At 33.2% G+C, this 27,475-nt stretch overlaps 1 protein-coding gene across 1 annotated transcript; it reads left to right on the forward strand.

Moving 5' to 3' along the window:
• The first annotated feature begins 1,043 nt into the window (after positions 1 to 1,043).
• On the forward strand, positions 1,044 to 26,299 carry LOC134233982 (uncharacterized). The gene is made up of 19 exons (XM_062716035.1): positions 1,044 to 1,221; positions 11,576 to 11,914; positions 15,431 to 15,646; positions 18,860 to 18,910; positions 19,033 to 19,091; positions 19,189 to 19,283; positions 20,219 to 20,287; positions 21,048 to 21,199; positions 21,665 to 21,805; positions 21,921 to 22,026; positions 22,136 to 22,397; positions 22,588 to 22,758; positions 22,937 to 23,071; positions 23,199 to 23,306; positions 23,432 to 23,585; positions 23,847 to 24,076; positions 24,261 to 24,341; positions 24,586 to 24,712; positions 24,850 to 26,299. Exons 1-19 carry the CDS (start codon positions 1,095 to 1,097, stop codon positions 25,053 to 25,055), a joined length of 2,829 nt encoding a protein of 942 aa, XP_062572019.1. The 5' UTR covers positions 1,044 to 1,094; the 3' UTR covers positions 25,056 to 26,299.
• Positions 26,300 to 27,475: the final 1,176 nt, after the last annotated feature.

Consider the following 27,475-nt stretch of genomic DNA (forward strand, 5'->3'; position numbering starts at 1 on the left):
TACCCTTTAGATGGTTCTTCAGATATGCAGTAAAGTTTTCTTTTTCACTTATTAGTTTCCTTAATTAAGAGTCGAAATATCTCTTTTTGAACAAAAAAAACTTTAGAATTCCTTGTCAAAATTTTTTGATTCATAAAATTCTTAAATTTCAGGCCGAAAATGAATTAGTTTAAAATATATTTTATTCATATAAAGAAATGGATTGAACAGCAGGCATAAATGCCTATGATCGTTCTCTCCACAATTAATTACAATATGAAATAATACTATCATAAAAGAGATAAAACCACGAACCATCATATTTGGCACTATGTTCTTCACATAAATAAAGTTTCTATTCAAGAAGGGTATTATATGTTAAGTGTTAGAGGACAACATACTTCTTTTCCTTATGTAACTCATTTTGTTAAATAATGCACTGTTAGGCACGTGCGATGGTTTGAAGATGCGACATTTGGACAGATTTTCCCAAAGTTAAGTGTGGCCACAGTGAAAAACAACCTTCATACTTACCATATGTAAAAATATTGCTGATACAAATCTTCACCCTTAATATAATCGTTGTTCATATGTTGAATTTACGTTTAAATTTTGATGTAACAAAGATTCACCAGTTTTGGTAATCATTCTGTAATATTTAGTTTATATAACAATAATTCAATAATTTCAATAAAATAAAATCTTGAAGCGAGGGATCGTGTGAAAACCGGAAGTGCTATTGATAAAGCATCGACCCGTGGATAAAGCATAATTTTGTTTTATGGGTAGTATCCCCCACACGTATGAGATAAATTGTATTTGCTGACAAGTTCATTGTATCGACCATAGAACTTACGAAATGTGACTTTAAGCAAGATTGCTGATGTTCTTGTTTCATCAACTTGTTTGTCAATAATTTACCTCGTTTTGTGATTTTAATACATTTATTAAATACTATTTGCGGTTCAAACAGCCATTAATAATTTACCTATACTTCTTGACTTCATTAAGGGATAAAATTAGGTCACTGTTCTATATATGTTCAATATATACAGATAGGGGTTATCGAAGTTAGCGATACCGATTGACACTAACAAGACCAAAACAACCCAGCCATGGTTTGTGTAAAGTGTCTCACTTTTCTGTTCGTTCTCACGGTAATTGTCTCCATTCATAAAGCCAGTCCAACGGACACCAGGGACAACCGGGGTCAGATTCAGGGGTCAGTCTTTACTTCCTTTGGTGAGAAAGACTTTTCTATATATACCGTTTGTATATTTCTTCATTTAAAATGACATTGAATCTATATCTACATGTCAACATGTATTATCAAAATAAAGTTAATTTAATTGAAAACAATATTTCACTATTTTTGTTGAAAGGGTTAGAATTACTATTTAATACACAGGTATGGTTCTATAAACCTTCCATTTTTGTATCACTAAAGCGAAATTCAAATTTGAAGTATGAAATTGTATGTTTATACGCTCATACATCAATACCCGGTATTTGCTACATACAGTACTGTCAGTAGGGCAATTTTCATCTTGATTGGAAATTTTAAAATCATGCTGAATTATATATAGATTTTTTTTCAATTATAACGAAAGCAAGTAAATACTAAATTAGAAAGCAGGCAGGCAGCATTGGAGGAGGGGGTGGTGGGAGGGGGAGCCCCCTATTGAAAATGTTCATTGAAAGCCCCCCCCCCCCCTTCTTGTTGCAGTAAAGTCAGATAAGGGTAATGTAGTAGTGTATGAATAGAAAATACCGAGAGGAAGTTGGAACCTACCTACAACTACCCCCCCCCCCCAAAAAAAAAAAGAAATCATAAACACATTCACACGAATTAGGATTTTAGAGTTTGGACTTTTTTCTTTTGCTTGTCAAGATTTTTGAAGTACGGTTATTTGAATGATTTCCTCTAGATGGTATCCCCCACCCACACACACACCCTTACGTCCCTCGATAGAACAATGATTAGGTGTAAAATGGGGATGAAACTGAAAAGATTGTTAAAAGCCCAAAAGGAAGTAACTGTAAATGCAGAGAACTGAAAATGTACGGCATATAAAGATATTATAGTTAACTATTATTTATATATTGGTATATTAGAGCAAGATTTACCCAACAGTAGAAGCACATATCCCTCCTCCGGCGGAAATTCAAATGTAGATTGCGATTTCCTTCCAGGAGCACTATTACTTGTCTAGTAAAGCAAACTTTTCCAAGGAGAATTCTACTCTAGTCCACTCTAAAAAAAAGTTTTACTTGTTGTTTTTGAAATAAGATATTAGATTAAGAAAAACTAGTAATTATTAGTAATCCATTTAGTCAGAATAGCAAGTAAATGACTATCATGGTTAGTAATTGTAAACATAATTAGTAATAAGGATGAATTCATTTACTTATAAAATGATTTACTAAGTATCAATACTTAATAGGAATTATATTACTTAGTAAATGAACTACTCATTTTTAGTAAATTATTATTACTTAATTTAGAGATAATATGCTTTCTATTTACTAGATTTTATGAATCATTACTAAGTAAATGTAATTCTGATATTAATTAAAATCTAGAATGTTATTAATTAAGAGAATACTAAGTAAATGAAATACTTATCATATTTACTAAAATCGACATTATTTACTAGAAAAACTGCAAGGTATCGACCCTCTGATAAAGGAGATACATGAAAGTATAAAATGTAAGACCAATCACAGTTTTCTTGATCACAGTTTCCTAATTGAGCTTTTCGAGTTTTCAATTAGAGAAAATCTATCCGCGATGGTAACAATACTTTCTATTTCTTTTGCCAATTTCTTTGTAATTGTTTTATTATATTTAACAATAAAACATTTAATTCCAACATCAAAAGCCTTATAAATTGAATAAGTTGTATCTTTTTAAGGACCATTTTAAATATGGTTTAAAGTTTCAAGTACTTAATACAGCATTTTAATTAGTATGACTTCTTTTTTACATGAAGGAATATTTAGAAGAAAGATAACTCCTCCTCACAGACAATTAATATGGAATCCAAAATTATATATTACTGATAGTGATTAGACTACCATTTTTAAGTAATTATTTGTATTGCAACTGCTCTGGATTCTCCTTGATTCAGTAAATAAATTACAGTTTTAAGTAAATCAATTAAATACATGTACAATTTAAACAAGATGTGTTTGTGAAACACTGATGTTCCCCGTATGGCAACATAGCAAAGGTTAAACTTTTCTTATATGCAAATTCAATATATTGGTATTTCTTGATATCTCAAAGGTCAAGGTCAAATGGTCAATGTTATTGGTATCTAATGAAAGGTCCTGCCACAAAAAATACATATCTGAAATATGAAATCACTAGCCCCACCCTTCAGAAGTTATGGTCAAGGTTACCAATTTTGAAATGTAGATCAAACTCCAAGGTCAAGGACAAAGGGTCAGATTTGGTGGTACCCAAAGAAAGGTCTTGTCACAAGGATGAAATATGTAAAGTATGAATGCACTAACCCTAACTCTTTTAAAGTTAAAGTCAAGGTTTGCTTTCTAAAAGTGGGTCAAACTCCAAGGTCAATGTCAAAGGGTCAAAGTTCTTGGTATTCAATGAATGGTCTTCTCACAGGAATTACAAATATGTAAGTATGAAAGCCCTATCCCTTATCGTTCAAAAGTAATGGCCAAGGTTAAAGTTTTTCACAAGGATTGAAATCTCCAAGGTCAAGGTCAAATGGTCATGTTTGTTGGTATCCAATGAAAGGTCTTTCAACAAAGAATATAAATGTGAAGTATTAATGTCCTGGTATTTACTGTTAAAAAGATATGACTAAAGAAAAAGTTTGGAATTTGTAAAAGTGGGTTAAACTCCAAGGTCAAGGTCAAAAGGTCAAATTTGGCGATACTCAAAGGAATGGTCTTGTCAAAAGGAATGGATATGTGAAATATGCAAGTCATAGCTTAGCTGCAGATCTGTAGCGTTATGGTTTTATATATTTGTCTTTGACCATAACGCTACAGATCCCGTAGTTCAAAAAAGGTGCAATTTACGGCGCAATATTTTCTGCGCTCTTTTGGGGAGAATTTCTCCACTTTCCAGCATCGTTCAATCAACTACCTTTCAACCCCGAATTCTAGACACATTATTTAATTAATCTGTATATTTCATCTATCTCCCAACCCTTTATAGTCGTCTCTACAAGCGATAAACTCGCTTGATTAAAATTATTTGTTAGATAATTGAAAATTCATATCCAGCGAGTTTATTGCCTGTAGAGACAACTATAAATGGTTGGGAGGTGGATAAACTATACATAAATATATTTATAAAAGTTATGGTAAAACACGTGTGTTTGTTTTGTATGCAGATTAAGTCCATCGATAAAGGAGATCGATTGGTTGTTTATTTGTTTACGGGTGAATAGGTTGAATCCGTGCTACGCATGATTCAGACACGTATAAGGTAGATTTTCGGGTGTTTTAAGTTATTCGAAGTTCGCTGCTACATTGCAACAGACTTATGTTCGCTTAGATCGGAGATAGAAATCAGTCTATACTAGACGAGCGCCTAGCTTCATGTAGAAACAGTTGCTGATTATGCACAAACAAACAGAGCCGAGGTTCCGGGCATCTCTGACACGTTTGGACTCCATGTGGGTGAAAATTGGCACATTTGAAGGTGCAGCTACAAACTGGTAATTTCTTATTTGCGACTTCCTCAAAGAAAGAACGAAAGTATAAAAATAACATTTGAATTTTAAACACTGTTTATATTATTTACGATAGGGTAAAGGACCATATAAGTACCCTGTGTCTTTCACATTAAGGCAACAAAATTTCATTCTGTTAATCGTAATTCCTGAAAGCTTGAGTGATTAAAACGTTTGTCAACGTCTAATCTTCTGCCAGTTTTGTTTCTTTAATTGTTACTAAGCCTCATAGACTATAGGACTATGTGAGCTACGGCTACGACTCTTACAGCAGATAGAGGCACGCACAGAACAGAGAATCTGGTAAGCATTTGGACACAGATTAATGTCCGTTTTTCAGCTTGAATTTAGCTTTGTAAAAAAAAAAAACAAAAAACAAACAAACAAAACATGTGTTACTTGAGAATGAGTATAATTCTAGTAAAGTCACGGTAGTAATCAATACACGTACGTACCTGGTACATGTATATACAATTTTATATCTATATGATGGGTTGAAATTTGGTAGCAATTATGAACAAAGTTCTACTGTTTCTAATTTATAGTAACGAGACACACTATTTTGGAAGCTAATTGTATTTGAATTTCATGATATGGTTTGAACAGTCCTAAAATTTTACAATTCTATATTGTACTGTGAAACATTGATGCACAGAATTGCATATAGCTGGTTCATTTTTCTGAAGTTGTTTTCAAATCTTGGAAATAATGTACAGTGTACATGTAATTGAATATATAGTTCCTGATGTTCCTGATATAAACTCGAAAAATGATGAAACATCGTTTTATTTTCGTAAAAATTTTTATTCAATAAAACCTTTGTTTAGCCACAGTGGTTTTTATGCTCCTAATTCTGGACGTTGTACAATGTATTTTAAAATACGTAGAAATGAAGAACATAAGATAAATGCATATTATTGATGCTCCATAATTTGTACATAATGTATTCCGATGCTGATAAATATTATAGAGTATCAATTTAAGACAGTGTTTATAATAGCCTTCATTATGCATTTTGCATGTCCTAATTTAGTGTTTTCTATCTGTTATGAAGAAAATACGACTCAAGAGTTGATTTCATGATGATATTAGCAAGACCTATTGCCACATGTATTGATGTATTGCAGACAAGGCCCTTTTAAAGTTCTGTAAGTAGTTTGAAGAAGCTGGCATGGTCTGGCATGTAGTATGATGCAGACAAGGCCCCTTTTGAAGTTCTGAAAGTGGCTTGAAGAAGCTGGCATGGTATGAGAAGTAGTATGATGCAGACAAGGCCCTTTTGAAGTTCTGTAAGTAGCTTAGATAAAGCTGGCATGGTCTGGCATGTAGTATGATGCAGACAAGGCCCTTTGGAAGTTCTGTAAGTAGCTTGATGAAGCTGGCATGATCTGGCATGTAGTATGATGCAGACAAGACCATTCCAAGCTTGAAGAAGCTGGCATAGTCTGAGATGTAATATGATGCAGACGAGGCCCTTTTCAAGTCCTGTAAGTAGCTTGAAGAAGCTGGCAGGGTCTGACATGTAGTATAATGCAGACAAGGCCATTTTTAAGTTCTGTAAGAAGCTTGAAGAAGCTGGCATGGTCTGAGATGTAGTATGATGCAGACGAGGCCCCTTTTCATGTTCCGTAAGTAGCTTGATGAAGATGGCATGGTCTGAGATGTAGTATGATGCAGACGAGGCCCCTTTTCAAGTTCCGTAAGTAACTTGATGAAGCTGGCATGGTCTGAGATGTAGTATAATGCAGACGAGGCCCTTTTCAAGTTCTGTAAGTAGCTTGAAGAAGCTGGCATGGTCTGAGATGTAGTATGATGCAGACAAGGCCCTTTTCAAGTTCTGTAATTAGCTTGAAGCTTGCATGGTTTGAGATGTAGATTGATACAGACAAGACCATAGAGAATTCAGTAAGTAGTTCGAAGAAGCTGGCATGGTTTGAGATGCAGTTTTACAAAGAAACGACCATATAAAATTCAGTTCGTAGCTTGAAGAAACTGGCATGTTTGAGAGGGTTTGATACAGACAAAACCACTTAAAATTCAGTTATAGTAGCTTGAAGAATCTGGCATGGTTTCAGATGTAGTATGATGCAGGCAAGACCCTTTTAAAATTCTGTAAGTAGCTTAGATGAAGCTGGAATGCTTGAATGGTTCATCATGTACATTGATCATAAAATTATTTTTGAAATTTTTAAAATTTTCGAAGAAGTTAACATTTTTAGAATGTAGTATTGACTAGTATATTTAGCAAAAGACCTTCAAAAGACCTGTAAGTATCTTAATGAAGCTGGAAAATTCCGAGATGTATGGTTATGCAGACAATTCTCTTTGTTGGATTTGTAAGTATTTTCGAAGTTGACATGACCTTAAATAGAGCTGCCTTCTTGTCTTTTGAAGATGTGTAAAATTATAGTATCTCATTGAAGCAGGAAACTCGTTTTATCGATAAATGCAAGTACATAAACTTCAAAAGATATACAAAAGTGCAATTTGTTTGAGATGTATTTGCAGACATATTTGAAATTTCAATTGACAAAGCGAAACTACTGTACTTGCGTATTTATATTTTAATAGCTTAAATACTAATATAGCATTGTCTTGTTTATTCTGTAAAGGAGGCCAAATTGTAACTGTGCTTCTTATAATCACAGACTCTGTTGGATTGGATTCTAAGCGTTTAGAAAATGATTTGGGAATAATAAAGCAGTTTGATATCACAATCTGATTTTGAAATTTTTGGAGCAAAGTTTTTTCAGGTATCTTTAGTCAGGACACACGGACCAGATGTTTTGCAAAACTTTCATTGAAGGATTTGTCTGAAGACTTCCAAAGCTGTGTTTAAAATCAAGGTTCGGACAAATCACCTCTAGTCAAAATCAAAGAGGAATAATGTTTACACTCTGGTAGGTGTAGTTCAGTTCTTTTGTCCTATTGCTAATAACCAAGAGATGTTTAGAAAAGGTTAATAATTGAGTTTGATCAGATGAGTAATATTTATGATTGATTTAAATTTATTTCGTATTGTAAACGTTATTCTTGTGTATCTGGAAGTCACAATCTTGTACCAAGAAACAGAGAAATTCTGTAAGCACTCAAACTTTTTAAGTTTATATAAGTAATTTTATTCTTCATAGTGTTTTAACGGGGTTGCTATCTGAACTGCAAATGCTGATATGTATGATTCACTAAAAAAAAAAAAAAAAATCAACGTAGAAGGCTTTTTGAGTTCATCTGAAGACGTCATGGTAAAAAGGAAAAAAAAAGAAAACTCTTCAGCCGGGAAGGATAACTCTTTTATTTAATGATTTATTCAAAAAGTCACGAAAGTCTCCAAAGGAAGCTTGAAATTGAAAACTTTATATATAACAAATTGAATTTCATGCAACTTAAGGTTCATTAATACTCTGATAGGAGAGATAACTCTGAATGACATAAATGTCTAATATTCCTTTATAGATTTGCAAGTGTCTTTTTTGTCTAATTGCATGTATTTTACTTAAAAATACATTTCTTTTTTGGAAAATCATTTAGGCTCAAGCAACATTTCATACCAGTGAGCAGACTGAGTGTTTATGAATCTTAATGTAATTGAAAGTTCTTTGAACATTTTTATACAAATGTCCTCGATTTAGCCTTAAATACCAATTTTTAAGTTTGATATAAATTTATAATTGATTTATGAAGTTTAGCATTCATAGCAAACGCTTTATAAACTACAGTATTTATGCATAATAATAATTGTGCAGTATACATAGAAGAAATTAAAGTAACATAGAACTCAGTATAAAAATCTGTGGAGTTTTCTTCAAATGCTTGGAAACCTATAATTTTTAACATAGATATAATTGTCGTAAAACTTTCGTTTGGAAAATGCATGTTATAGGTGAATTCATTTGCATTCCTGAAAAGTTATATTTTTTTATTCTCCTAAATAATATTAAATTTTCTTTATGAAGTTTGAAGAATGATCAATGTGGGTAAATACGCATCACTTTGAGAATTCTGCGATATTTTTATGATAATTTTTAATTATTCAAGGCCTGGTTTGAAAAACGTAATAATTGGATTACCTTGAAGTCTTGATATCTAGGGGTGGGGTCATACACGTTTCGATAATTTTATGTCAATGCTTTCTTTATCGTCGAAGTCTGTTGCACTCGCGCATGCGAGCTCATCCTATATAAAGTGTTTTTGAGTTTTATTTATAAATAATTTATGTTCGTTTGAACTGGTGAATTTAGAACATAAATATATTTATAAAAGTTATGGTAAAACACGTGTGTTTGTTTTGTATGCAGATTAAGTCCATCGATAAAGGAGATCGATTGGTTGTTTATTTGTTTACGGGTGAATAGGTTGAATCCGTGCTACGCATGATTCAGACACGTATAAGGTAGATTTTCGGGTGTTTTAAGTTATTCGAAGTTCGCTGCTACATTGCAACAGACTTATCCCCCACCCCACCCACCCCTTCCAGTACGATCGATATACTGTACACGTTAAAATGTTCGTTTTAATGTTGACTGTCGCTTTATTTGTTTCTTTTTCTTTTGTAGAATGATTTGGATTTCAGAAGTTAAGCTAAAGACTGTGCTTTGTATACTGTATACACTTCATTAAAGTCTGTTGCACTCGCGCATGCGAGCTCATCCTATATAAAGTGTTTTTGAGTTTTATTTATAAATAATTTATGTTCGTTTGAACTGGTGAATTTAGAACATAATGGCTACAGAATGTGTCTAGAATTAGGGAGTGAAAGGTAGTTGATTGACCAAAGCTAGAAAGTGGAGACATTCTCCCCAAAAGAGCGCAAAAAATATTGCGCCGTAAATTGCACTTTTTTTTGCACTACGGGATCTATAGCGTTATGGTCAAAGACAAATATATGAAACCATAACGCTACAGATCTGCAGCTAGTCATAGCTCCGCTAAATCAAAAGTTATGGGCAAGGTTAAAGCTTTTGCGGACAAACAGACAAACAGAGAGACAGACAGACGGACACGACAAAAATTATATACCCCCGAAACTTCGTTTACGGGGGCAAAAAATTTAGTTATATAGTAAATAGTGGTAAAATGTAAGTAAAGGCCAAGTAATGTTATTACTTATATACACAGATTTAAGTAAATATAAATTACTAAGTAAAACTTTTTAGTGTGTAAGTAAAACAATTCTTTAAAATACAAAAATCATGTAAAACATTTGAATATAGTAATTGACATATATTTCAGTAACTGATTTAAAATTTTAAGTAAATGCTTAGTAATTATCTATTACTTATCTTTGTTATTTCAAGTAAAAAATGATTACTAAGTAAAACTTTTTTAAGAGTGTCAATATCCCCCTTTCATAAACAACCAAAGTAGGATTTCCCACAACATCATGCTGATTTATATTGTACATGTGTAAATTTCTGGTAGCGCACCTTATCCTTTGAAGGACGTGGCTCATTTTGCCGGATTTTTTTACTGAAGAATTTCAGACTTTTGCCTAGGATAAGTTTCTAAAAATTATTTTTTGTCAAGATCCTGTAAATGAAAGGTGCCTACGGATTTCTCTTAATTGAAAAACAAATTCTTCTAAATGATCTTTTACAAATATAGCAAGGTAAAATATTAAGATGTATCGACTTAATTTTTAAAGTAAACCACATGAAAATACATAACTCAAACTGCCAATTTTAATTTTAAAAAGGTCTTAATTGCATACATGTGAGGTTTTTTCAATCTCAAATCGAGGAAATATTTCAGTACTACTAAGCAGTCTCTCAGAAAACTGTTTTTCATATCTTCTTGGCCTCTTCTTTAAAATAATATTAACATGAACATAGTTACCCGGGGTTACTTTTTATGCAATTTTGAATTAAATGCAATGAAAATGCTTCATTTTTTTTACGTATACATAATTATGGTACTGCCGTAAAGCACGGGAAAAATCAATTACTAGATCTTGGCCTTAAATATTTTTGGCGCTATACATGTACTTCCATATAACGAACATCCAAAGACGGTAGCTTTTAAAAGAAATATTCAAATATTGTTTTCTATTATTATTTTATTTTATCCATTTTTCAAGTTGATGAAAAAAAACGACATATAATTTCATTGTCGAAAAATACAACAGAGCTTTTTTTTTTTTAAATTTCCATTATATTTTAAATGTGTTCTATTAAATGAGAGGGGTACAAGTATAGTGAGATGGGGAACCTACCCTGGGAGAAAATTTATGATATTCTTAATTTTGAATTTTCGGGTTTGGAGAAAATACAAAATTTAGACGTTTTTATGTTTACAATGTACTTCCACTCGGTCAGTTCAAAATTTAGAACAACTAGTAATTGTCTACAAATAGGATTTTCTGTGCAATTTCCATGATTTTTCTTCACGAGGAAAATCCTACTCTACACTCAATTTTCAAAGAGAAAAAAAATACCATTCCAGGGCTAATTATCTGGGAAAGATATTTTAGGTTGGGTATTATTTTTGTGACGAAGATGCTGAAACATCAAAGTAAAAGTAAAATACACAAAATCACTCCTTGACACTTTATAAAAGCCATGTTGTACTTATAAAGAATAATTATAATCCATTTTCTTTACACATGACTTGCAAATCGTTCTATATTTGATCAAAATGCATGGTCTTTGCAAGCCAGAGAACATTAATATAGTATTCTGAAGATTTTTTCTATTCACATGTATAAGACAAAGGAGTTATTTTGGTGATCCATTTGTGCAGGTAATTTGCTTTCCCACAAAAGAAATGAGGCGGAATAAAAATTAACCATTATTTGCAATAATGAAGATATAATTAAGCAAGTCCTGTTCCCTAATCTTATGGCGCCTAGATTGAAGTGATTTTTAAGCCATTATAAATATATTTGGCAGGGGAAGTGACAAACTTTCTGCGGGAATGGTTCGCTAAGCTCACCAAAAATCTCGTCCATGACTACCAAGATTATGGCGGTGCTTCGGGACACCGAGAGAGAAGAGACCTAAAACCACCGGTCGACTTTGAGATTATTGCACAAGAATATTTGCTTAATGAAACACGGCAGTATTTGCAGCAGTTTTTAGGATACGCGGAGTACCTTAATGTTACAAACAAAGAGTCCTTGGACGAAATTTACCTGCGAGAGGATCGTCGTCTGTCTGGAATGTCTCCGCCAGAACTTCTCAAATATATGACGTCACTGAGTAAAACGTTACGTTTTGGCACCAGTGGAAGTACCATAAGTATAAATGGACAAAAATTTGACCTCACTCATGTGGGAAGTTGGTGTTGTCCGTTCTAAATTGTTTTATTGTGCGTTGTCCTCCCTTTAAATTGTGAAAATAATAAAGAAAAATTGCATATATTTGTGTGTCTGGGATTTTTGACTTGAACAGTATCTAAAGATCACCTGAGAATGACTGAGATGAAATATAAAAGCTCGTGAAGTTTTCTGATCACTTGTTGACCGTCTGTCCGTCCGTCGGTAAACTTTGCACATTTTCAACTTCTCAAGAATCACTGGGCCAATTTTAACCAAAGTTTAAAGTAAAAATCCTTGAATAAACTTGGGGGTTTGTTAAAATAAAAGGTCTCAACCCAACCCACAAGGGGAGATACTATAGTAATCAAGAGAAGACAAAACAGGGGGTAATAAAAAAATCTTCCCAAAAACCACTGGGCCAGGAAAGCTGAAACTTAAGTGAAAGCATTCTGTGATCGTGTAAATTTTTAAATTCACAACCCTGACCCCTGAAGGTAGGTTGTGACCACATTAATTAGGGAATCCAAATTTTACTCTGAAATATTTAAGGGAAATATTTTCAAATTTTGTCTTCGAGAACCACTGGACCAGAAAAGCTCAACCTTATTTTGAAGTTTTCTGAGGTAGTGTTGATTTTAAATTGTTTTAAATTGCAAATTCTCATCATTGACAAATTTTCCAAGTCTGGCAGAACAAGCGTTAAAAGAGGTGTATGTGGGAGTAAAAACTTTCAAATCTAAATGAAATGCAATGTTCCCATATCCAGAAAGCAGAAAAAAATTCAAAGATTTGGAGATTTGCGAGAACTTAATTTTCAGGCACGTAGCATAGGGGACGGGGGTCACCCACACACCCACCCACTCCCTTTTTTTTGAGACATAACTTTTTATTTAATAGAAAATGTTCATTGAATGTCCGGTTACCCCCTAATTTTTGTAATGTAGTATGTGTGGCATTATAAGCAAGATAAAAAAAAATTGTACTGACCACCACCACCATCACGCAAAAGGATTTTCGAGTTTTAATTTGCATGTTTTTTCAAGGTGAGTTGATTTTTTTTTCTCTGTCGCCCCCCCCCCCCCGACCCAACTTTCAAAAATGATGAGCATCGCGCACCCCATTTTTTACAAGGCTAGAACGAATGATACTGCATGGCACCTTTCATAATCCTGGAAAAGAACTCTTTACTAAGATATATATTGCGAGAAACTTTGACAACTGTGCATTTATGTCAACATCATTACTTGATAAAATATAATTTTAAGCTGTATTTTGAGAATTTTCTACATAAATGTGCTTGTACTTTAATTTCTGCGTTTCTGATTAGAGTAATTCCCCATAAAGAAACTAGCTCCCGTCAGGCGGCGCTTTACAAGTACGTCACGCTTTGGCACGAGATTCAACACAGAAAGAAAATGGATAGGCCAAGCACATAAACAAGACAACGTTTTTAAGGCAATGATTGTTTTTAACTCCCGATTATTGGCTGACATTAGTTAGGAATTACTTATTTAGGTAAGTCATAACCCTTTTTGCATTGCACGAACACATTTTCATTAAAAAGTTGAACAATAAATTATCTTTTGTTTCATGAGAGTGGCGACAGATGTTCATCGGCATGGGGTGCACGATAGGGGATGTTTGGTTTGTAACATTGATAAATTGGATCCTTTTACTTGTATCCACGTTTTAAGCATGATAGACATATGGAAAGTAAAAAGTATGTTCTGTTGGTAGATGCACCAAACGATAACTAACGTTAGAGGTTTATTTAATCATGTTAATTTGATTTTTTTTTTTTGCGAGTTGCGTAGTTGCAGTTGGTCAAAATGCCTGGGGCTCTTCACAAAGCTCGACGGCCTTCAACAATCACTGGCCTTGATATAATAATAAAAAGGGTCAGTCTCAGACATAAGGAAAGGAACTTTTTTGTCCTCATTAGTATGATTAGCAAGCAGAGGTATGCAGAATATTAAACCACTGCATATTACTGACAAGTTAATCCCAGATTTGATATCTCTTGACAATAGCAATATTTTGCCCCTAAGATAAATACACAGAGTTCTTGTTTACAGTCAGTTTACACCTGCCTTGTCCCTTTGACACATAACACTGGTAGCTACATGTTTGTGTACTAATGACAATTGGTTAGTACTGCAGCTTTACAAATGACAGTCAAGATCACAAGATAAGTGGAATGCCTGAAACTAAATTCTAAATTATCCCAAATTTCTGGTTAATACACTGATTACAAAGCATGTTAAACAATCATTTTAAGTTTATTTGAGGATCATAAATCATATGACAAAGTAAGTTCATTAGTTGAGTGAATAACTAAAGTATACTGTATGGTATTTTGTAGCTAGTATCTTGTATGTTTGTAAATGATACACAGTAGTAAAACCTGGTGCAAATATTTATCAGGTTTAATCTTATGATGATTATCTCTTAATGCCATTAGTACAAATATTGTTACTGTATGTAACCTGTGGTCATAAAATGTCATCATCCCCTTAACTCCAGAATCTAGTCAAATCAAACATGGTTTTATTTTTATAAGAAATTTATCTGTTGACCTGTACAAGTGCTTTTATTCCTGTTTTAATCTTGTTTGTGTGTAATGCATGACTTGTAAGTGGTGGTAGGAAGACTACAGGATTAATTCAACTGGACATTCCCATTTAAGGGAGGAAACAGATTGTTGAATTGTGTTATGACATTTCCTCAGTTTTATCCAGATTTGTGCTAGAGATGAACATGTCTGTAAAATATATCTAGGATTTTGTTCAAGTGGTTACATTAAGTTGTGAGAATGTATGGCTTATACGAAAAATTTGACATACCTCCTCAAAAAGAGGCTGAGGATGACCCATATTTTAATTCAAGTGAGTTGTTACATTTATATGAATTGTGTATTTGGAATTTATTAAGTGATATTGTATTTTGATATATGCTTTGGATTTATAGCATTTTTATAGAAAAAGAGAAAGTGTGTATAAAACTTATCCTTTTGATTCATTCATCTGAATTTTTTTTATTATCAGTTAACATTAAATAATAAAATTGTTATCTTTCATAATTGAATTTGTTTCTAGATATAACACTTGATATGATAGAGTACAGTTATGAACATCTTTACAATCTGCTAATACTTTTATTGCTTTGACACAAAATTGTTAGAACTTGGATTTGTATGTTTCATGTATGTACCTTACCAGTTGAGCAATACAGGTACCATGTTTTAATCACAATTTTATGCTCCAATTTACACTGTAAGGCATGTTAGTAGGTAACAGGTTATAAAATGATTGAAGAGGTGTTAATGGCCATCCTTGTAAATTTGCTCGAGTTACTAAGCAATGGTCAAAATTTCAGAACTATTAATTTAAACAGAAAATTAAATGTATTAAATAGATACATCTTTTAAAAATAAAACTATGGTATATACTAACTATTGTGTAAAATAATGTATATTTCAATTTTTCAGGGTACTTTTTAAAGCCTAGTGCTAACTGTGCTGCAATGGAACATATATATGAGGAAATCCTGAGCCCCTGTAAAAGACTGAAGGTGTCTGGTAATGGTTTGCCCCAGGCTGCTCCCCACGCTATTCCCCCGCTGAAAGGCTACCAGGCTCCCCCTCCGTCAGTTATGTCTAACGATGACAAGAAATCCAGGCCCCTCAAAGTCCTACAGAATGAAGGTCAGTATTCTTTATTTGTTTGTAAACAATTTCATGTATACATGTAGTTAGTTATTGTATGCCATATTGACATTGACCAAGTGTAAATTTTCTGATGTTTATTTCCTTAAATTAAGGCAATCATATGAAAATCACAGTTTTGTAAACCTTTAGTTTACACCTGTTCTTCTGCATGCTGTTACACTTTAGTCCTGATGTAATACAGAAATATTTTACATATAAATTGATGATTTATTTTCATGATGCTAAACCTATTTTGAATTGCAAAAACTGCAGCAGTATACTAAACATCTCATTTAGTAGTGGAAACTTTTAATTATGGTAAATACATAGTATAGAAAATTTGCCCTCTGTTTAAAATAAAATTCTAAGTTAGTACCACTATATACATACATATATATATCAGTAATATATCCAGTAGATAAGCAAATTTCCTTGCTTGTGAGAATGTGAGAATTTTTTTGAAATTACTTTCAATGGGAATACCAAAGATCTTTAAGAAAACAGATTTCTTTTATGATATTTCATGATGTCCTTGTTAATGGGGGAGTACCAATGGGTTGGCAGAGCAATAAGGTCCCATTTAGAGGGCCTGCCTAAATGGAGTGAGGTCTAATGTAAATTTTATGGACATTTCATCATCACTAGCAGTTTGATAATTTCCAGGTTGTTGCTAGACTCTGTGACTTGATAATGACAATTCTGATTGACACATGGCCGTTTATGACTGGCCTCACACTGGGTGTTATTGTGTGGAGGGGTAGGAGGGTCACAGAATGGCTAGATCACCACTGATATATTGCCTCCCTTGACCAGACTGACCAGAAGATAAGCTCAAGGTTGGGTAATGGTTTAGAGAAGCACTAAGTCTTATCTTTAGAAATACCACATCAGTGCAGAAAATTTTGGGCACGGCTACATTGTACCTTGTTTAACTGTCTGATCTCCATGCATCTTAGAGTATGTACTATTTACTCTAATTAGAGGTCCCGGTCATGATCTTCATACCATCTGGTCAATAATGAGGTCTTGGTAGATCAGTATTGAAATAAAATGCACATAATTTTAATGCAGTTAACCTGAATGAATATCAAGTGTACTATTTAATATAAAGGAAACAATGTGTGATGGACATTAGATTAGTTCATATTTTTATCTGTCAGTTATTGTTGGGTTTGGAGCTAGTTTGAGATTGGAGCCACATGATTAATTACAGTTTGTAAATTCCCAAATTAATCACTTTCGTTAAGGAAAATTGTTTTCTCACAAAAGAAATTTTAATCAATTGAATGTGGGGTTATTGGTCACATGGGGCACACACTGTGGGAGTTTCCCAGCTCTGGTTAAACGTTACTGTCAGTTTGGGGTTGATGCGCTCCACATGCTGCAGAGATTAATGTGAAAAGGTCCCCATGTTTATGTAGGGGGTAATTGGCTGAGTGGTTCCAATGTTGTAATGAACAAGTGGTGGTCAAGTTACAGCAGTTTAATGAGGATGTTGATGGACCTGAATGGATACTTTACTGGTCTGAAATACATTGCTCCTAAATTGCTTACAGGTATACACTTTAATATTGTATACAGTTTTTTCAATTGTTATTATCTTCATGTCATGTATAAGTTCTTCACTAACATTTCGTTAATTTTTTTTTTTAAAGAAATAATTTTTGAAATATTTTATTTTGAAAGAAAATTAGGTATTTCAATTGATTTTTTTTAAAACAAAATATTATAAGCTAGTAATTTAAGTGACTGTAGCATTTTATACCTCAAAAGATGAATCTAGAATAATCTATTTTGAAAAAGTTGAAGCGTGCCACGGCAGGTGTTAGACGGAGATATGAAGAGTTTACTGTTTGTTTTATTGGACAGTGTAGAGACACACCTGTCGGTGTACAGTAGTACATCAGAGGGGAAGATGAATTTGATATGGTGTATCTCAAAGTGTAGCACTCCCTCTAATTGTCAGGGGGATGTTTAGTGATTGAGTACCCGTAAAATTATATTTGATGATCTATAAAATTCTAAACTATTTGTTATGACCAAAAAAATTTTTATAATTATTTGAACAAACATCGGCAGGTGTCATACACTTATAGAAAACTTTTTCTTCAAAGTTTGAACCAACTTGACATTTAAAATTTGAAAAAGGAATTTTTTTCCTTGTCTTTGCTTATAGGTATAGATTTTGTTTCATGTACCCTAGCGTTCATTGATATGTAAATTGTTACTGCCATGAGGTTCCAGCCCAGTTTAATATTAACTTTGATTAAACATCTTCAAAGAAAATGTTGTGTAATATTAATGTTAAGTCAGTAACTTAATGTGTGGTTGTTATATAAGAGTTTTGTATTTTATGTACTCCTTTCTGTGTCCTTATATAACTACACTGTGATTCACTGCCATTACATCTAGGATATAGGTACAGGAAAAGAGATTTTCATAAAAAAAATTAAAATGATCACCATAAATTTGTCCTGGGATAAAGATAACACATCATAACTGGATATAGATAATTAAATATGAGGATGATTATTTCATATATTGAATTTCAAGGCAATGAAAGTTATTCCTCAAAACAGCATGAGGTAATCATTTCCAAATATTACTTTTTCTCCTCCTTTAGAATATTTATCAGGATTAATTCTGAATTTGTAGTACAATATTGTACTGTTTGTTCTATCTAAATAAACTGTTATTCACATTGCATAAAGTTTTCAGATTTGTGTGTAGAGTAAAATGTACATTTCACAGCTTGGGTTCAGTGTCTACATTGAGGCCATTTATCCAGGTAAAGTTTCACACCTGCTACTGTAGACATTGAGTCTAACTACCCAGGTAGACCCTCTCAGCCAATCAGAGCCTTGTATTCAGCATGCCTTCAGACATAGTGTCAAAATTACCAAATCTAAGTGGTATTGTCAATGGCATGTGAATTGTCATATTTCTTGTGTATGAGACTTGGTTTATTGGATTTTAAATAATTTAATACAGTTGTTTCTTGACAAATTATTGTGGGATATTTTGGACTGGTATTTTTGAGTTCACCAATATGGTGTTTTCTCACCCTGATTCTGTGGGGAGTTATGAACAGAAAATTATGTGTACTAGAGGTATATATGAAAACATACCCTTATTCAGTGTTTTGATTTCTGAAAAATTTTTTAATCTCTCTACATAAGTTTTTTTTCAATACTGTATTCTTTTTTGCAGGTCAAATTAGATTGTCAGCTTACATGAACTTTGGGTTATTAACAGTACATGGTAAGTAATAATTAAGGTGTTTTTTTATTTCTTAACATTTTTATTTTTTGTAAGCAGGTTTAAAATTTTAAAGAAAAGTATCTAGAAATGTATTCATAATCTTTTTATTATTTTTTTTACAGTTATTCAAGCTAGACACCTTACATCCAAGTCATCCCCTCTATGCAATGCAATTGTAAAGGTAAGCATACAGAATTAATTCTTTTATATGATACATGTATCTCTTGATCTTATGTAATAATATGATATTTTTTATATATTGCTGTTTCTTGTTTTAGATGTCCCTGGTGCCAGATGATACAAGAAAATCGAGATGCAGAACAGATGTTGTTAATGGGTCTAACAATCCCCTGTTTGATGAGAAATTTTCTTTGTGAGTATTCATTTCTTTTCCCTAAAAAGACTATTTAAAAAATACAAGTATTTTATGTATTACACCTGTTTCAAATATGAGAGTAATTATGTGAATTTAAAAAAAAAATTGAATTATTAATTAAGAATGGTGCCACCTTTAAATTGACATCTGAATAGAAAATTTAAAATGGTAGAATATGACATTCATAATTAAAACATTGATATGTTTTGGTTGTTTAATTAACATGTTTGTAAAATTCTTGACCATTCTTGCCAAACAAGCACCACAGATACATGATTGTGCTAGAATTTCAATTAGGATGAATCAATCATTTCCTGAGGGAAAAATGTCTATTTAGGCATGAGATCTGTAGATAGGTTAGAAATAACATGTGGACAAGCAGGATTCTATCTGCCATGTCAAGATATTGCCCAGATAACAGCACATCACTGATTGCATAGTGTCATTGTGTAATTGCTATTTGTTAGAATTTCCTGGCAACTATTGTTAATTGACAACTTTGTATAGCAACCACTGTGCACCAGCAAAAATTAATTTCAACAGGAAATTCTGCAGGCAAAATATTTTATTCTTTCCAAAATGTGCAATATTTTGTAACATAACAAAAAGTTATTATGTGGATGTGTAGAAGTTCTTAAATTAAGCAGGGCTAGACAAAAGATTAAAGAATAAACCTTTTTCCTGGGCTGATTATCTCTTATCAACCACTCCCCTTGAGATATTTGATGACCCCCTGTTGTAATCTGGAATTGTCATAAGTAAATCCCTCTTATTCTCTCCCTTTCCTTTTTGTCATCTCCCATTGTTTCTCACTCTGCGTGATGTAAACTTGTCTGTGCAAGTTTAAGAGCAGCATTTCAGATGCTCTGAGATTTTATGAGATGATTTTGGTATTGTGTTGCTGTAATTAATATGATGTCTGTTTTGTGCAGTGAGCTTTTTGAGGAAGACAATAACAAGAGACTCCTCATCTCAGTGTGGAACAAGGAGGCAAATAACAAGTGAGTGGATTCTTATATTTTTATTCTTTTTTTATTTCAATTTTAATTTTTAAATTAATTAAGGTTTCCTTCTTTTTTGAGGGAGCGGGTGGTGGCGGTTGGGGGGGGGGATGTACAAGTACTATTTTATCATTAAATTTTTTTATTTACTAAATAATATATTTTTTGATTTTCATTGATCATAAATTAATATTTGACCAAAATCTTTAATTAAAAAAAATCATTTCTTTTTTTTTTTTTTTTTAAAGAAATTAAATAAAATCACAGTTTTAATTTTTTTATTGAGATATCACTTTTAAAAACCATTTTAAAACCTTAATCAAATAAAAAGTTGAGACTTTTTTAATTACTTGTGGAATATCTTTATGTTTGGCCATAGCACACATAATTATATGTTAGTCAAACTAATTACACAATTAATTTACTGTTTATCCACTGATAAGTAGTACCAGACTTTTGCTCAGCAGGGTTTCTGTCTCTTGATTGATTTGTGATATACATGTTTGCCTAATAATAGGGTTGTGCTCTTGAATAGATAATTACCCATCATTATGTGGGGGGGGGGGCTTCCTTAAGTTTGATTCCTAGATATTGTGAGAGAAAGAGAAAACGATGAATCTATAAGCATATCAAACACAGACATTTGACACTTGTCTTTGGCATGTGATAATCTCAGCAAACTGAAGGCAGCCTTAGACATTTCTCATGCTAATGAAAACACATAAGGAATCACAATTTTAATCATGCTATTTAATAACAGTGAGTTTTTGGGATGTACCTCCTTTGGAATTCGTCACCTGATTAATGGGAGGAAGGATACAGATGGCTGGTACTATCTTTTGACAGAGGAAGTGGGCCGTAAGAAGCACTTAAAAGTCTCAAGCAAAAACCAGCCTAAGCTGCAAGTCAGAAGTAAGTCTTCTACTAAAGTCTGATAGGAGTAAGGCTTCAAATTATGTTTCTCAGAGTGAAGTTTGAAAATTTTAATAAGTCAAATCCTTGCAAATGAGAAAAGTACTACCCACTTTTGCTAACCTAAAAAATTGTGTTAAAAATGACCTTAGTGATTCCTCAAAAAAAGCATATATTTGCCAAAAAAAAAAAAAAATGTGTAATTTATACTGCTGGGCCTGCTTGCTCTCTTTAAAATAAAAAAAAAAAAACAAATAAAGCAGTTAGTACATAGGAACAAAAAATACTTTTGTATATCTGTCTTAAATTTTAAAAAATATCAAGCTTTTATCTTCAGATGAATTAAGGATTGAATTTATGGCTGTGATCTATGAATGCTATATCCTGATTCATCTGATGCTTTGAAACAAGACTTTCTTAGGTATCTGAATTATAGGATGTTCACATTTCTATCTGTTTTTGAAGGTCAGAGAGAAAATGTGCCTCCTGTCAACAAAGATGTGTGGGGGATGGAGTCAGTCACTGTTACTGTCCACAGAGGGGAGCATGGGTACGGGTTCTCTGTGATAGAGAGCTGTCCTGTCAAAGTTGGCAGAGTGGATAGAGGTAAATAGGGCAGTTCTCTGACCAAGTGATATCTAGCATGTCAAAACAAAAAATATCATGTTTTCAGTGGTTCAGTATAGGATAAAAAAGATTTAAATGTTTTGTGATTTTTTAGGTTCCCCAGCAGACCATGCTGGACTTTGTCCAGGAGATTGTATCATCCGTGTCAATAACCAGAACGTGTCCCGATCACAGTCAGCCAGTGTAGCCAAACTTGTAAAGTAAGTCCGACATCAAATAAGTTTTATAGAATGGGCTTCCTTTTATAGCGATTGCTGATATTGTAAATATTAATGTTGACAGATTCACAATAGTTTATTTATTTTACAGGAATTCCGGTCCTACTTTGATCATTGACCTCCAGCGGCCTAAGTCCTATGAGATCCTGGAGAACCCCCCTTGGCAGCAGGTGCTCCCTCCTAACTCCTCTATAGAACACATGGAGCTCAGACGGGGTCAGGACGACAACAACTCGGGGGAGCTCTCAGACGACAGTAAGGGGACCGACGGATCTGTGGATGAAGGAGTGTTCTCCCTTCCCAGTCACCTCATCACAAGCACCCCACTCCCCCTCTTCATGAATGGACACCAGGTATGTTTGATGGGAAATATTAAGGAAGGTTAAAGTGTGCGTAATAAGATATTTAATTTGTTTGTTTAATTTCTACCTGAAACTACTGTGCTGTATGGTAAATGAATGACATAAATGTTTAAGAATAAACAGAAATCACACCTTAAGAATTGAAATATAAAACTGCTAACATGGTTTAACTGGTTTGCAGACTGTGCCAACTAGAGATAAGAGAAAACAGGAGGCTATCCACAGACTGATGAGTATAGAGATGGAGTTTATTGATGTCATGCATGCTGGAATGCAGAGATATTCCAGACCACTCCGTCACTGTATTTTAAACCCCAGACAACATTTTACACTCTTCCAGAATATCGAAAAAGTAAGTACATTATAATATTTCCTCTTTATCACTTAATCTAATGTACCTTCAACAAAATACTTTTAAGATAGAGAACACAGCTTTAAAATGTTATTTTAAGAAAGAAAAATGGGCATTAATAGAAATCTTAATGATGCTTTTTTTTTTTTACAACCATGCTTCTGTTTAACTTTTTTAGCTGGTAACCATTTCGGAGTATCACCTCAAACAAATTCATGACAACATGCCCTCATTTTGTTCAGACACGGAGGGATCATTCACATCAAGTGAGGGAGGGCAGAACTTCTCCATTGGCATGATCTATCAATCAAAGGTAAATCTAAATCACGCTCAAAACAAAGGTTTATTTTTCATTTAAAAAATACTAGAAAATTTCAGAATAAATTTGTTTGGTCAGGAGAAAGACAGTTTAACTCATAAACTTTTTTGCTAATTTTTAGGTCCACATGCTGTCCCAAGCATATGACTTGTACTCAAAAGGTTTAGGGGAGGCCAATGAACTTTTGTTAGACCTACGGAAATCAACAGAATTTGTTAAATTTGTCAAGGTGAGTATATTTCAATAGAAGTAATAGTTGAATATTAGTACATGTATTTATAATCACTGCAGTTATGTTAATAGCTTGTTTGAATACCTTTATTAAAGTGATATTTAATACTTGACATGTTACAGGATCCCCCTTTGGAGCCCCAGCAGCCCTCTATCAGCACATTTCTAACCAAACCAGTTCACCACATTAGAGAGATGTACCAAGTACTACAGGACATCTTCATTAACACACTCAATGAGGAGAGTGACTTTAAGGGCCTCAAACAGGTGGTTGAAAGTAAGTCAAGAATTTTCTCTCATAATCTGCAATAGAAATATTCAGTCAAGTTTGCTTCATCTTTAAAAAAGTCAATGTAAGATCTATTTTTGCATGTTTATATGCAATGCATTATGAAAATTACAATGTTTCAAGAGGTGTTAAGGAAATACATAAATAAAATTTTCAGTCATCTGAGTTTCTATTTTCTGATAATCTTTTACCAAGTAAGATTACCAAAAGGATGATATTGAAGGAAATTAAATTTTTTTATTATTTCAGGTTTAAATGAGTGTGTTGGCAATATATCCAACTACAGCTGTGTTGACCGTGTTCCAAGCATTTCATCCCTTGCCTCATCGACTGGAAGTACGGGACATTCTAAAGCTGAAACTAACTCTATGTCCGGCAAAGGCACCCTAGCTCCATCCTGCTCCATGAACACCGTACGATCTGTCGACTCAGAAGTAGCCAGAATACAAGATCGATTGGTGTTTTCCTCAAATACTGGGGTAAGATATATATTCTGTTTTCATCCTCATTTTATAAAAACTATGAAAAAAACAAAAATTAAATTTCTAAGGTCATAGAGGATTCTGTTCATGATATCAGCTATTGATTTAAAAGAACCATTTGTTCAAGTATCGTAAACACGTTCTGAAGGCTTTGTCTAAGTGAAACAATTTCTCTCCCCAGAAATTCCAGCTATGTACCGAGGACAGACATTTGATTTATGCTGGTGACATGTTTAGATGGGAGGGAACAACATGGAAAAAGGTAGGAATCTCTAAAAAAAAAAAAAAACAAAACAAAACAAAAAAAAAAACCAGATTTCCTTTCACATTTATTTTTTTAATGTAAATTTATTAATTATCCAAGGATCCTATTTCGTATTATAAAGTTTATATGGTAGATACCCTGGTAATTTCTATACATATATATATTTGTTTTGCTTTTCATATGAAATACATGTAGAGGATGGAAAAATATTGTAATCTATTGTGCTATTTTTTTTTTTCAGCTGTTTGTGCTGCTGTTCTCTGACATCCTGGTGCAGACAGAACAAGACAGAAGTGACCAGCTCCATGTGCTATATGAACCAGTGTACCTGAAGCACATCACACAGGTGGACGGACAGAGAAATCACAGTAAGTGGTGCTCACTGTTTTCTAACGCGTGTCAAGAGATTAAAGTTATAAGAAGTTTCACTGTAAAAAGCTTGTAAAAAATGTCACATACACTTTTCTTTTCTCACGTACTTATTTTTTCTTATGTTTTTTTCCAGCAACTGAACTGGTTTTACATTTTGCTTCTGAAACAACCCCTCAAGGAGTCCCAATCACCCACAAGATGCTGTTCCGGGCCCCTACCACTGAACTGAAGTACACCTGGAAGTCTCTCCTGGAGCAGAAAGTCCACAATGTACGGGGAATTACCACCGACTACTACAGTCTGAGTGACTGCTCCGCAGGTTCAGCTGTTATCATATAAAGGTCAAGACCAAAATGGACAGAAGTGGTGAAAGACTTCCCAGGATCAGCTGATGAAAAGGACGGACGATTGTGAACTCAGACTCTAGTGCTTTATCAAGAGTTAACAGCTACAGAGCCAAGCTGATTTCGTATAAAGACAGAGACAAAAAAAACAACAGCTTCGGGTAACCACCCAAGATCAGCTGTCGAAAAAAGATGGACCATGACGACTGTAAACACAGATCTTAGTGCTTCATTAAGAATGGACAACAGCGTTACAAGTTTCTATAATTTTTTCCGTAATTGAGTTGTCTCAGAGAGCATGCTATGTATTTTTAATGGTATATGTATTTGTTCCTGAGCTGATAGACTTATATTGACATTAGATTTGTGGTCAGTAAATGTAAGATTTAAATATTTGTTGATTGCCAAATAGAATTTTGTAGTGTTTTTTTTTTACTAGTTCATTTTATATTTCACAATTACTTTGAGACCATATTTTAGGAAATGTTAATAATATTGCTTCTATGCTAGTCAGGAGAAATATTTGTTGTGTGTAATTCAAAAGATTATACATTACTCCTGTTTGTATTAAACCTTTGTACTAATATATACCATTTTTATGCAGCGTACAATAATCAAAACTACTCAAGACTATCAATACTCTTATTGTTTTGTAGCCATATTTACTCAGTGAGGCATTTTATTCATTTTGTGTACCTGGGTATGGGTTATGAGTATGTGGATTTTGTAGAAGGTTCCCTTGATGGAATAGTAAAGTGTGATAGAAGACACTACATTGAGTTTACTCATTATATGTATGAAGTGTGTTTATGATAGGGGAGCTTTCAGCAGGATGTGTGATTTGCAGCAAATTTTGTATAAATTTCTTTTTTTAAAAAAGACAACAGAAAAAGAAAAGTGAAACCTTTTTGTAGTTGTGTTGTATTTTTTAATCACTTTTATGAGATATTTTTAATTATGTTATTTGTTTTGTTTTTCTGTCACGAAAGTGCTATTGTATTTTATGATTGGAAATCATGTTACGTTAATCTTGGAAATCCTTAAAGACTTGTAATTACCTCTTACTACAGTATGGCCATGTTCCTCAATATTTCTCCTTTCATTTCAACTCCCTTCACTTTCATCTGAACTTTGTAGTATTTATTTTTAGTTAGACCCATAGCGTTAGAAAAAGTTTTGTAAGTTTATAAGAAAAATAGTAAATTCAGACAACCAAATATGCTCTGTGTTTTTTGTTAGCTTAGTTGACAACATTGTTGAGGGAGGTTATATTATAAACTTTTTGTCAGTGCCCAAGTTTAAAATTTTTAGTGAGCAGTGACCTTTATAGTAAAATAAAAAAATAAAAATCTTACAACTAAGACAAAAGATTTCAATTCTCCAACAAATATCTACATTGTAGTAGATCACAAAAACTTATTTTTCCATTAAATTAAGACAACATCATAAAAAAAATATTTTAGAAAAAAAATAACTACATGTATATCATTAAAAAACTTGCAGAATGGAGAATTTTTTGTCTTAGTGGTAAGATTTTCTGTGAAAAGGGCCACAGAATTCTTTCAAAGTACAGTATTTCTTTGACCTTAGTATATTTATCAAAGCTGCAAGTATGCTGCATCTAATATGATTCAGTGGACCAGTCAGACTTCGGATGCTGCATTTCCAGCCATTATTTTCTATAGAAATGACAAGGTTAATCCTTTTGGAACATGCTAGATTCAAGCCTTTAGTTGGTTTTTGGAGCATGTGGAATATCAAGTATTCAAGTTTTACATAGATCAACAATATCTATAGGTGCACATTGGCAAATTTGTATTGAATGCTTGGTCTGACATTTTCCAGTTGACTGAGCAGGTCAAGGTGGAGCAAGTTAATTTCAATTTTCCTAACTGGACCAATCTTGCATAGATAATGCTTCTAGTGATGCACGCTACTAGACTTTTTTGATGATCTGGATCAGACCTACATTTATTCATGTGAATGAAGGTAAATTTTCTTTGAAGCAGGTACACTGCAATGCAACTAAGGTCAATATTGCTTGTATTATGCATCAAGAAATGCACACCAGATTATCTGGATGCTTGTCTACATTTTATAGATTAGTAATTGGGATAAAGTTCAATTCCGAAGTCAACTACATGTATAAGCCTTTTACTGAATAAACTTGCATCATGGTTGTTACATTTTGGGATCCACAGAACCAGCCTGGCTTGAGGTGCTGGATCTGACCTATTTAGGGGTTGAGTGGTTAAATTTTTTTTTAGCAAGACCATTGCTGAATAACAATATTAAGCTCTTCTGTGACTAAACTTGAACGGTTGATGAACCAGGAATGCACACTGCTTGACATGGTCTATATTTCAGATGTAGGATAAGAATCAAACTTGTATACCTATGATGCATCTAGGAATG

The sequence above is a fragment of the Saccostrea cucullata genome, unplaced genomic scaffold (assembly GCF_032062105.1).
Source record: "Saccostrea cucullata isolate Sc308-1 unplaced genomic scaffold, CSIRO_AGI_Scuc_v1 ctg81, whole genome shotgun sequence".
NCBI lineage: Eukaryota > Metazoa > Mollusca > Bivalvia > Ostreida > Ostreidae > Saccostrea > Saccostrea cuccullata.